Source organism: Grampus griseus (assembly GCF_964374135.1).
Source record: "Grampus griseus genome assembly, chromosome: 7".
Lineage (NCBI taxonomy): Eukaryota > Metazoa > Chordata > Mammalia > Artiodactyla > Delphinidae > Grampus > Grampus griseus.
The window spans coordinates 63,935,637-63,949,034 of NC_139001.1; the positions used below are offsets into that span (position 1 = coordinate 63,935,637).

Genomic DNA, 13,398 nt, shown 5'->3' on the forward strand with positions numbered 1-13,398 from the left:
TAAAATTCAACACAGAGACTTTCATGAGGCCACCAAAGGGCAAGGGAGATAATAGTTTCCTAAATCCTGGAGTAGCCCATAGTCTACTAAACCATGTCATCTCTGAGTTGACTGTTAAGTTGCCCTGGGCTCTTGCGGATGAGCTCCAAATGGTTTGAACTGTCACCTATACTGAGGTTATGGGGAAGGTTAATAATACGACAGAGCATCAGCTAATTTCAGTAATCACATCTCACCAAAGAGATCCTTTCAGAAAAGAGCCAAGTGGAAAATATGTTCTCCTTCTGTTTATTTGTCCCAGTGGTTTAAAAAATCAGCTTTAGGGAACCATAATCTTCCTCATGACAGATGGGCTTATACATTAGCATCGTGCTTTCAATCAACAGTTTACACTTCACGAGGAAGGTGAAGAAACTGAATGTAAAGACATTTTCAGCATCTATTTGTCATTTTTCAGTTTTATAACATTGATACAAAAAATAGTATTCTGGTTAGCAGCTTGACTGGCAACCCATGTAACCCTAAGTAGTACTACAAACCTGGAGAGTGCACTTTTACAGACAAGTACGGTGGATGAAATAGTATGTACAATTTTGACAAATAAATACATAAATACAATCATTCATATATAACAATATGCCTAAATTTCAATTATCATCAAGCGTTTCTAGTAAATTACTTCTTTCATTCACAAGTTACTCTGTTGCTTATAAAAACTATCTTCACCTTTACAGAAGAAATGACATAATCAATCCCCCCTAAACCCACATATTAGGAAAGGTAGAAAATGAATCCCAGATGCTTTATGTAAATATTCCATTGTCTTTTGATAGAAGAGATTTGATTGAAAAAACTCCTTCCTTAGCTTCTCTGTAAAGAGTTTCTTTTCCCCATATCATATCACACAAAGGGGTTTTGTTCTTCTGAATTTATTCCAAATTGAAAATGACCTTCATTTTTTTATTCTGGTTATTTAAAAATACAATAAAAATACAATAATATATATTGAAACTGGCATTTGCTCCAATACAAGAGACACAAAGCCACGCAAACTAGTCACCAAAGATAAAAAGCTTTTTTTTTTCCCCCCAAAATAAAACTTTAAATGAAAATTTAAGAGTACAGACACGAAGTATTGATACCTTTTGTTATCCAAGGCATAATGAACAAAACAGGCAGAGGGACAGTCAGCAGGTTTTTGTAAAAATTGTCTGAATGACTCCTGGTAAAATGCTATCCGAAACACTATTTTATGTCAAAGAAATGATAATCAATTAAAAAATGGCTTAACAAATCACTATTTGGCCAGTGTCATAAAATTAACAAAAGTAGAAAATTAGAGCTTTTTCCTCATCGCTTGACTTAAACGTTTTTGGAACATTCAAAAAACAAAGGGCAAACATGCTTTAGGCTATTGAAACACCGGACAAGTGGCCTTGCCTCACCAAGCTCCATGCAGAAGAAAATGTACATAGCAAGCTGCTTCTAGCAATACGTACAGCTGGGGAGAAGGAAAAAAATGCCTTGAAAAATATATACATATGGTCTTTGATGAATATTTATATGTTTGTCACATGGGTACTATCTAGCATAAAAAAGTTAGGAAATAGTTCTGTAAGACATGATTCTCTGATTTTTGCCCCTTTTAAAGATGAGGGCTCTATTCATAATTTACTCACACACAGACATATAAAACGACTCGCAGATGTACACATATGATGTTTATACTGTGCAATTCCTTGACACCGAAAGTGGCTCGACTGAGCATAAGGTAGACGCAAGATGTTGGTATGACACTGAGCCTTGACTCGACTACATGATTGACAGGCAAACCAAGTTCAAAGTCATGAGACTTTTCCAGCGATTGGAATGCACAGCAGTTGAGAGTTGGGGGTTGGAGGGTGGCTCACCTTATGCTGATCCATCTTTCTCCAGGATACCTAATGCTATTTTCTAATTTAACTCAGCAGTCCTACTGACTTGAGATGACGACGTATTAAGGGAAGGAAAGGCCTATCTCCTATTGGGTTCTCTTGGGCTGGAGATAAGAGATCCGGTGTTTTCAAGATATAAGCCATGACTTCCATTCGTACATTTCATCTACTTGTTTGCTATCAACTCCTAGGGGGGCTTGCAAAGGTCAGGTTAAAAAAAAAAAAGATACACTCTTTGAGTTGGGGAGCTTTCTCTGAGTGAAAACAGAAGTTTTCTAATGAATGGTAGAAGTGTGCAATGTGTGGGTTTGCTGAGTGTCTATTCTTCTTCTGCCAGAGGTGGACTAGCTCTACCAGGCCTCAAAGTTCTTACTGAGAATTCAGATCAAATGTTTCCTGAGATCTAAGTTGATGTGATACATTTTGCAAAGCGTGTGCTTCAATGACTGTAATATACCCCCAGCCAGAGGCTCCTCCCCAAAGAAAGGCAGCTGCCTTCCCTTTCAGCAGCCTGGGATATCAAGGCAATTCACTGAAGTAGTAACTTATTCATTGAAACCTGAAGAAATGACAGAGAAATGGAAACTTCTCCAAACACCTAACATATTGAAGGAAAAGTCAAAATCTTAGAAGAATCAGGTGCACTGATAGTTCATATCTGATCTGTATTTTGACAGATATTTTGTTAAGATGATGTTACTAGTGATGACCATCACTGTAATTATGTAATTATTTTAGCATTTAGCATAATGCATGATACACTGCATTATGTAGCACCTTTTAAACCAAGGATCCCAAAATACTTAGCAAATGTGATTTTCTCTCACAGCACCTGCGAGGTAGGTGTTTTTTCCAGCCGTTTTATAAATGAGCAAACGGAAGCACAGCAAAGTGAGGATGCCTGCTTAAGTGACCCACACGATGGCAGCAATAGAACCTGAACCCAAGCTTCCCCACCCTTCCTTCCTATAAACCTCAATAACAGAGCTTGCAGAACACCCCCAAACAGCATTGCTGTTAGAGGTACTTGGATGTTTCAGATGTGAGAGAGATTACATCTATCAAAAGCAGGGCTAAATCCTTCAGTAACATCGCTCCCTGTTCAAATAGTTTCTCATGTGCTTTGCAAAGGTACGGAAGGGGCATCTGACACTAGTGCCAAGCTTTTGTTAATTGTAACGCACACATAAATTTATATTTTTCTCCATGTGACATACTGTCCTTCTGGCCTCCTACCAACTTATTTCTATACATGTATCTGCCTGAGCCAGAAAGTGTGAAATGTATTTAGTGACATTGTATGGAGGGAAGCAGGTGAGATTACATTTGGCAAAATCTCCTTGGAGGTAATGTTTGTTCTGAAAGAGCAGGAAAAAAAAATTCTCCAGTTTATTTTGTTACGTAGCATTTTATATACATTCTACCCGCTGACCAGGTTTAATCCTTGGATGAGCAAGCAGAGTTGTCTTCCAAACATACAGAATATTTAATTCTCAAGTTTAAATTCCCATTTATTTAACTGCAGCCTCCCTGCCAGTCCTAAGTTCATTTCTTAGTGGAACTGCAAATACTGTACACATTACATGGCAATATATGTAGAAATTCAATGTAACAGCACACACAATATTAATAATCACATCCAGTGTGTCTCCCTGACTGTGCATTATTTCTGAATTGTTTTTGAAAAAGTGTTATTTACTTATTTACTTTTGCGGAGAGGATATGAAGACATTACCGTGAGTTCTAGTTTCCCAGAACCAGATTTTTATCTCAGATGCACAGTATGTAAATCCTAGCAGTTGTTAGGAAGTTGCTTTTTGAGATAAATGCAATACTTCAGGACCTGAGAATGAAATCTGGTGCTTTTAACGCATGTATTATTTCTATGAGCAGAGCTTAACACGCGTAAATTGGCAATCCAAGAAAGGAACTAGGAGTGGGAAGAAAAACACTTTTTACAAAACCCCTTCACCAGTTCATTTCCTCTGGTGACACCTGTAAAATACCTACACCCTAGGCCTCATTTCTTAAAAAAGAAAAGGAACGTATTTACATTGGTAAAAATCCTAACATCTGAGATGTTTCTTGCTTGACATGTCATTCCAGATTCTGTGCATTTCTTCTGGAGAGATCTGATGCACGGTGATAACTCGGCGATACCTACACAAACTGTAGGCCATTTTCCAGTGATTGAAGCCACTGTTCTGGAAAGGATGGATGCCCAGCTTTCGAAGACACAGTCCCACATATACATCTTCCAGGTGAAGCAGCCTGGTGTGGAGGGAGGTCTTGTAAATGAGTTCAGCCACATCAGCTGAAAAGATATAGCCGGTCCCCGAGCAGAAGGGTGGGTAGTTACTGTCAGGGTACAAGTCCCTAGGCATATACCACTTACTGCGGACGTCTCGGATTGGCCCTCCGTTGATGACATAGCCAGTAAAATACCTTCTTCTTGGCTTGGTGGACGGTTTTAGTAGTTTATAAATAAGGTTGTCCATGTTGACAAAAATGTCGCTGTCTGTTTTCATGACGTACTTGGCTTTTGAACAAAAAGTGGCCACCCACCTCATCCCCATTAAGGTTTTGAGGGTAAGGTTATGGTAGGAATCAATGAAGTCCTCCACGATAATGTCGTGAAAGATCTGGCTTTCTTGCTCCACCATCTGATTGAGAACGGGATCAGCGTTCTTGCCCAGGAGGAAGAGAGTGGCTATCTTGATCCCTTTAAAGTTGTTCTCATCCCCCCAGGTCTCTCGGATCGCCTGCCGGGCATCGAATTCCTTATGGGTGGTGCTGATGAGGATAACGAGGAAAGGAATGTTTTTCTCACACTTGTTGGGCTCATTTATAAGAAATTCAAAAGAATGGGGGTTTATAGGTCGAGTTCTTATGTTGCCAAAGGTGAAGTTTTTCCTGGCAACTGTTAGATGGCTGAATGGCTTAGAGCCAGTGTAGGAAGAAGTAGGGCGAGTGACACTCAAGTACCAGAGAGCGCTGGCCCAGCACACGACTGTCAAAACGTATAAACAGGAGACCTTTGAAGCCATTGTCTTGAGAGCACGTCTATTCCCAATATTGAAGAGTATGCCTTCTCGGCATTAGTTTCTTTTCATTTGGCAAAGGTAGCATATTACTAGTAAATCTTAAAGTTCGACAGAGAAGCGTGAGTACAGGACTGTCCATGGGTCTCAGTGGCCATCTGGCACCTCTGTATTCACTCTACTTTTCTCCAAATCTGATACAAGGGTCCATGTCTCATAAATCTTCCTCTTAACTCTGCAAAATCAAAGTACAGTTGTCATTCAGATTTACTTAGTCATTTCACATCCTCAAATAAACATAATAAGGGTATAAGGATTACCCATGCTGATTAAAATAAACACAGGCATTCATTTCCATCAGTATTGACAACTCCCTGACACAAGCATTCTACCTTTCTTCCCTTGATAGGAGTTGTTTACAGATATTCATAGCTCCATGGTATCAGCAAATACATTATAAACTATAGATGAACCATGAAGGAAACTGAATATTCGTAATTTTAAAAAAGATGCCCCCTCTTCACAAGAGGCCTTCTTTGCAGTTAAATATCAATACTTTCTGATGCTAAAGTCTTCTTTCAACCAGGAAAATGTCACCCATGGCCTCATATCTTCCATTTTTCTCAAGTCTAAGTTTTGGTTTGCTTGATTCTGATGAAGTCATCAGTTCTCAACATCTCCTCGTTTTCTCTAGCCCCGTTCTTGAAAATGTGTCGATCACCACTGGAAAATCTTTGCTGAAATTGTCTTCCTTGGCTTTGACTTAGAAGTAATTCCCAACTTTTCTCACTTTTTTCCTTATTTTGGCTCTCACAAATGTTAGTTCCTCATTCTCAGTTTTCTGTAATGCTTTGTATGGAGAATATCCTTACCCCTCATGCATGGAGACCATGGCCCTGCTGTCCTTCAGAGAGTGGGCAGCATTCATTTTGGAGCTGATCTAAATGGTATCGCTTTTTGTGGTTTTCAGCAATTCACCCTTATGTTCCTTTGGTGAAATTATACTGTCCTCTTTTAATTCTTTTTACTTAGTTACACTTGCCTGTAAACATGGCAGGAGTATAATAAGGGAGACCATTGAGGTTGGGGGCCACAAATTCAACGGAGATGTGACAGAGCACTTTAACTGATGTTCAAATGAAAAAGTTGTCCTTCAGAACCGTAATCCTTTCTAGAACTTCTGCTGCTATCGTGTCAGTCAAAAATATATGCCAGGTTACGACAACCATTCATGTAAAAAATTATCTCTTCCTTCTTAGATCAAAATGTGCAAAATGTGTCTTGGAGGACAGAGATAGCAGATAATGGATATCAGTTTCACCAAAGTCTGCTTTAAAGAAAACTATGCACTTAAATGTATACACTGTGTTGAAAGAATTTAACTGGGATTACAGATTGAAAATCGTGTTTCCAAGCACAATAGTCATAATGAAATGAAAAGACATGATGGGCAACAGCAGAGGTAATACACATCTTCTTGTCTAAGCCAAGCACTGACTGTGAATATATGATCCGTATGAGACCAGCCATAACTCAGCACAGTTATGGTTCTAACTAAATGAATATTAGAATGGCTTCAAGCAGCATGACTCTAGGCATAGTCAGGCCTTCATCCGACCCATATTAAGTACTCTCTAAATATAGGCTCCGGTATCCTTGGTCTTCTGGAGGGAATTTCTGCTCTAAAGATAAAAAGGGTGTGCTGTGCAGCAAGCTCTGAAACTTTAAGCAGTAAGCCAAAGGAAGTGTGAGAAATCAGCAACAGAGAGTTTAGAAAAGGGTTTCTCACCTTGGGATACACAGACATCGACTCCATTTGAATGCCAAAGGGACGTGAGTGAGTCTCAAGATGGTACTAGAAACCAAACTTTCTCCACCATTGTCCTAGCCTAGGATCTGATTCTTATGAGCCTACCTTTATCATCATATAGCCCTTGTCACCTTTCACACTTTCCTACTAAACTGTGAGCCACCCATCACTGAACCGTGAAGGGGCTCCCCAAAAGCAGCACCTGGAAGGGGCTTCTACCAAGTTCTCTTCTGGAGCCACTAATCAGGCTATCAATTGGGGGTTAAGGGCGTGCTGCAACGTATTGGAAAAACAGAAACAGAACGCATACGCCTCCTCAAGGAACTCACAGTCTAGGAGGAAAGACGTCAAGCGAATGATTAAAACAGTGGGATAAACATTTTCATCGTAAGGCTAATGGAGTACACAGGAGAGGTGGGCTGGTGGACAGGGCATGGGAGAACTAGGGATGGTCCTGCAGACTGTGCAGAGTGCTTCTCCAAAGGGACCATTCTCCTAAATTGCAGTGTGAGTCCCACGCTCCATCCGCTCCCAGAGTCTAACAATGAGGTTGCCTTGGGGACAATGCCATGGAAAGTTCATAGAAGTTATCTAAGCTGAATCTTCAAGGACATCTAGGAATTATCGGGATGAGGGTCGGGCATTCCAGGCAGAGGGACCAGCATATGCAAAGGCATAACATGAGAGAGCCTAGTGTGTGCCAGGGCTGTAGAGTAAGGGAAGAAGACAGGGCGATGGGGTGGTGGCTGTGGAGACAGGTAGGGGGCAGATGGTGATTGGTGCTCAGAAACTATTCTTAGCCGAGGAGCTGGTTACCCATCTTTGCAAACTAAAGGGCGTAAGGGAGGATTTTACCTTCCCCAAATCCTGTCCACTGATTTTCAATAGTAGTTCATTTTTCCATATTAAGGATATCTATCTCCCATAGCTCTGTGCCCCAGAAGAATAAGCAAAAATTTGTTTTATCTGATAACTTTCTGTATGGTTTTCCAGGAGAAGGGACTCCATAAACACAGGCAGCTGGGCAATTTAAAAAGAGCTAAAAGAGGGAGAACTATGAGAGGAATAGGTGAGAGCACGAATCAAGTATATGTATTTACAAACCCTTTTCACAGAAGAATGAGCATTCTTCCCTAGACAGCTAACAAACATGATACTTCTTACCATTGTTACTGTAGGTCTCATTTAAAAATGTGTATAGTGCACCAGGCACTGTGCTATGCGCTGTATTCAACGTCATGGATTTTACAGAGTTTCGTTCCTCACGGTTTTACAAGGGAGATATTTTCTCCATTTTACAGATGAGAGAATGGAAACTTAGAGATAATAAGTAGCTTGTTCAAGATCACACAACAGGTGAGTGACCAGGTAAGTAATCATCCCAAGTTTCCTAAGGCCTGTTAGGACAACAGGCAAAATCTTGCATGAGAAAGCCCAGGGTGGAAGGGATTATCTCAGGCTGCTAGTCTCCCAGGATCCATAGGTTTATTTTCTTAGATGTGTGTCCATTGCTTGAATTTTTTTCTAGTTTTTGGTTTGCTACCCACCGCACTACACCAATTCTGAAGGGATCCTTGGTCATCAAAAAATGATGATTTGCAAAGAGCACATTAAAGCCTGAAGATGCTGGGGGTGGGGGAGAGCTTTAGAAATTGAAATGGTTCAGAAACACTGCAATTCCCTTTCTCTGACGTCCTGCAAAACACACACACACACACACACAGTCACACACTGAAAGAATCACTCTCTCTATTGACTTATTTTTCAGACGAGAACAAAAGTAGGCACAGTGTTACATCTTGGTCACCAATAAAAGAGAGGATTTGAAATGGGAACAGGAACCAGGCAGAATCTGAAGAGCGGCCAAGGATAATGTGGACCCGCAGCACGGGGTGCTCAGAAACGTCCTTTTTGCTCACAACCAAACAAACTTCTCAGGTGGCCAAACAAGCACAAAAATAGACCTCTGGACCAGAAACAGTAACATAAGTCAAGACAGGAGAGAGTAGCTTGGTGCATTTAATGCTAATGAGTAATTTCATATATGTTGGATTAAGTAGATGGTAATGGGCCAGATGTCCTTGTTTTACTCCTTGAGTAACTGGCTGTGTGGCTTTCTGTGCCTTAGCAGCCTTGGGTATAAAATAAGGGCAAAAGTAACATCTGCTTTACTTCCAAATACGTTAAAGGTATTAATTGTTTGAGTTTCCGGGGAAAGAGTGTAATACAGATGGATGGTATTAGGATACAAAGAGCAAGTTCTAATGTGGCGAGGGGATTCTGTCAGTCCATCAGTTCATGATTTGGGATCCAGGCACATACATTGATCAATCCTTCTAGATACATAGGATTGCTGTCAGTTTTTTGGGTTAGTGACTACACGGTACAGATTTTCTTGCTAGAGAACTCTATCTTCTTCCTGGAAAACTCAACGACAAAGGTGCACCGAAAATCTAAGAAAATTCATCAGATGAAAAGTTCTGGGGAAGAAGCTGAGTGTCACACAGCAGAATTCTCCAGAGGGTTCGTTTAGTTTTACAAGATTGAAACAAAAAACCCTGTTTAACAGACACGTTAATGTATCAGTAAAGTAGAAAGCGAAACACAAAACATTTGTTATTCCTTTTAGCAGCCCTACCACAACTGCAGACGCTGATGACACATTAACTTGTCATCCATTAAAGACAAATCCCTCCACACTCTTGCACTGTTGGTGGGAACATAAATTGATACAGCCACTATGGAGAACAGTATGGAGGTTCCTTAAAAAACTGAAAATAGAACTACCATATGACCCAGCAATCCCACTGCTGGGCGTATACCCTGAGAAAACCATAATTCAAAAAGAGTCATGTACCAAAATGTTCATTGCAGCTCTATTTACAATAGCCAGGACATGGAAGCAACCTAAGTGTCCATCATCGGATGAATGGAAAAAGAAGATGTGGCACATATATACAATGGAATATTACTCAGCCATAAAAAGAAACGAAATTGAGTTATTTGTAGTGAGGTGGATGGAGCTAGAGACTGTCATACAGAGTGAAGTAAGTCAGAAAGAGAAAAACAAATACCGTATGCTAACACATATATATGGAATCTAAGAAAAAGAAAAAGGTCATGAAGAACCTAGGGGTAAGATGGGAATAAAGACACAGACCTACTAGAGAATGGACTTGAGGACATGGGGAGGGGGAAGGGTAAGCTGGGACAAAGTGAGAGAGTTGCATGGACATATATACACTACCAAACGTAGAATAGATAGCTAGTGGGAAGCAGCCACATAGCACAGGGAGATCAGCTCGGTGCTTTGTGACCACCTAGAGGGGTGGGATAGGGAGGGTGGGAGGGAGGGAGACACAAGAGGGAAGAGATGTGGGAACATATGTATATGTATAGCTGATTCACTTTGTTATAAAGCAGAAACTAACACACCATTGTAAAGCAATTATACTGCAATAAACATGTTAAAAAAAAAAAAGAAAGCAACATTCAACTAGAATAATTAAAAGATTCCACCCACCCCCTCCACCCGGGGGCCTTACTGTATTGCAGATTACCTCATTCACAGAACACCTTCGGTAACCATGCACCTTCACCTTTCAGAAAGTTAATGGGGCAGAATTTTCAATTTGAGAAGCACATGTTTCTCCTAGAAATCGCATCCTGGATAGTCTTATTTTGAGTAATTTATTTTTTTAAAAAGCCCCTGAATCAAAGTTCTGTTGTATAGCCAGAGGTCAGTCCCAAGAGCAAGTGGGTAGTGTCCCTTGGGTGACCTGTGCATAGTCTGGGTGCCAAGTTCATGTCCTTCTCCATCATAGTTCAAGCAGGCACAAGTCAACTCTGATTTCCTAAGCCTCGGTTACCACTGAGTTGGCTTGACAATTATATCAGCTGCCCTACACCCGCGGGCAAGGCTGCAGGGGCCCCAGCAAACGGCCTGTTTCCACTGTGGTGTCTCAAGGAATATAATAGCTTCTTCACTGGTTCATCAGAGATGCACTGAACACCTGTTGACGCCAGGCACTGTTCTACAAGCTGGTTAAGATGGATGGGGAGCTTACTTTCTAGGAGAGGGAGGCAGAAATTAAACACATGATAAATGAAGGCAAAAATACGTTCACGTAGAGATAGGTGCTGGGATGTAAATAAAGTGAAGCAATGGAATGGAGACTGAACAGAGGTGGAACGGGGAGGGGCAACTTTAGGTAAATTGGTCTCTCTGAGGGGGTGAGGGGGGATCTGAGAATAGAAGGTCTTGCTAGTTCTGGTTCAGTCCTTGAGCCTTTCACTAAGTTTATGTTTCTCAGCTTGGATCTTTGGAATTAATGCTTCCTTAGGAGCATCTTTCTGGTTTTTGACCTCTGCCCCTCCCTCGTTTTTTGGATTTTCTTGGCTTCATGTTTCTCGGCTGTGGCCATTCTGCCCACTCCTGCAAATGCCCTCAGCTTCTAGATAGGTAGGTTATCTACTGTCTCAGTTTGCTATGGCTGCCATGACAAAGTAGCACAGAGCGGAAGCTTAAATGACATAAATGCATTGCTTCACAGTCCTAAAGGCTGGAAGTCTGAACAGATGTTGGCAGGGTTGGCTTCTTCTGAGGACTCTGAGGGAGAAATCTGTCCCATGACTCTCTCCTAGCTTCTGAGGGTTTGCTGGCCATCTCTGGTGCTCCCGGCTTGCAGATACATCACCCAGATCTCTGCCTTCATCTTTCCTTGGCGTTCTCCCTGTATGTGTCTCTGTGTCGAAATTTCCCCTTTTTTATAAGGACACCAGTCATATTAGATTAGGGCTCACTCCAATGACCTCATTTAAAAACGCTGCTTCCAAATAAGGTCACAGAAATTCTGAGGTACTGGGGCTGGGACTTCAGTGTATCTTTTCGGAGAGACATAATTCCACCTGTATCAACTACTTTCCTGGGTAGCAACAAAATGAAACACTTTGCTTGACAAGACTTCACTCCTCCACACATTTTATTTTCTTGATTTAAACAGGTAAATCCTTGGGTTTTGGTAAATTAACTTTGAAAGGATGAACAATTTGTAACTAGCATTCAAAGGAGGATGAGACACAAGTGTGAAACGGGACACAAAGTTTGGTTTGCTTTTACATTAAAAAAAGCTAGTTCAGATTATTTTTTAAGATCATGTGAAGAATATGGGACAGTTTATTTATTTTATTCAAGCAGTCCTTTGTTCCTGCCACTTCTCTTTCCTTTGGGCCCCCCCTTAAAAACACTAATTAGTTGAGAAAGCTATGTCAGGGATGTGGCCAATTTTCCAAAAGGTTGGGGCCAACAGTTCTTCAAATACTGACTTGGTTTCTAGAGAATAAGGACAATTCTCCTGGTCAGCTCTAATTACCAGCATTTCTATTATTCTATTTCTATTAGAGCCAATTTTGAATATTCAGAGACCACATGGCACTAAAGAAATGGTCTTAACATTAAAATCCACATAGTAACTTTAAAACCATGGTGTAGAAACATAAACCAGTTGAAAAAAAGAAGCCCATTTTTAACCAGTTAAAAGAGAGGAATGAAAAGAAGACAGAAATTCAGAAAGAGAGAGAGAGAGAAAGGACTAACTAAATACTAGTGCTTATGAAATGCTCCTGAAATGAATGAGAAGCTGGCTGTACAACACATCATGGTAGTGAGTAGGGTAAAAGAGATCCCTTCTGAAAAACGTTTTGATCTCAGATGGCTTTCCTCAGAGTTGGTCAATCAGTGAAATCAAAGAATCTTCATTCTGTGGGGAAATCCAGGAACTCAGGCTGCAGCAGAACTAATTGATAAACGAGCCCCGAAGACCAGAGAGTCTACTCAGCTGCACTGATTTAGCAAATGGTTATCCTGATGCCATACTAGCTGCCTTCCTCTCGCTCTTGTAATTATGTTCTAAATAAGCACAGGAGAGGAAGAAATAAAGCACTGGTCCTTGAAGGCAGAATTTCATAAACCATTATATTATACAGCTTGCTAACTTATTATCTCTTCAAATCACAGAGGGCTGGCCTTTCTCTGAAGTAAGGCCTCTGTGGTTATGGAACGCACCATATACCCATGAAGTCGAAATCCCTGAATGCTCGTAGAAGTTAAGTGTTCTGACTCCTTTGCCTCAGAAAGACAAAGAACTAATCTGTTTTTTTTAAAAAAATTTAATTATGAAGTCTTTCAAAGAGACCCCATAATTGAACTTACCCAACAGATCATTTGCAACGAGGAAGCGGCAGAAAGCAAAAGGTAATATTCGTCATGACTTGGCAGTTGAAGTCATTTCCTTCTCAAATCTGGAAGAAATTATTTGAACCTTTCTTTCTTCAGTTCAGTATACCTTGAAATTTCTTGAAAAGGCCTTTATAAATCCCTGCATTCAGAAGAATGGGGCCAGCTTGAAAGAGGAGTGGTTGGGATGAGGATGCCTTTGTATGGGCTTAGGGCTCCTGCTATTCTGAAAGCTACATTCTATTTCACTGCAGAAAAAGAGCACTTCGAATTAGAAGGGAAGATTATAGCTTTCTTCAAATCAATGTGTTGCCCTAGTTCTAGAATTCAGGGAATTTTTAAACATTGCTACAATCCTCTCAGGAAAAAATGAAAATG

General features: G+C 40.6%; 1 protein-coding gene across 9 annotated transcripts in view; it reads right to left on the reverse strand.

The window, feature by feature from the left end:
• Positions 1-2,036: 2,036 nt before the first annotated feature.
• B3GALT1 (beta-1,3-galactosyltransferase 1) overlaps positions 2,037-13,398 on the reverse strand; it is a 107,435-nt gene continuing 96,073 nt past the window's right edge. For 7 of the 9 annotated variants that reach the window (XM_082657820.1, XM_082657821.1, XM_082657822.1 and 4 more), the window contains one exon: positions 2,037-5,210. In XM_082657820.1, coding sequence (XP_082513946.1) covers positions 4,001-4,981 — 981 coding nt within the window. In that variant the 5' untranslated portion in view covers positions 4,982-5,210 and the 3' untranslated portion in view covers positions 2,037-4,000. The remainder of the gene's footprint in view (positions 5,211-13,398) is intronic. The other 2 variants (XM_082657824.1, XM_082657823.1) reach the window with 1 other exon arrangement.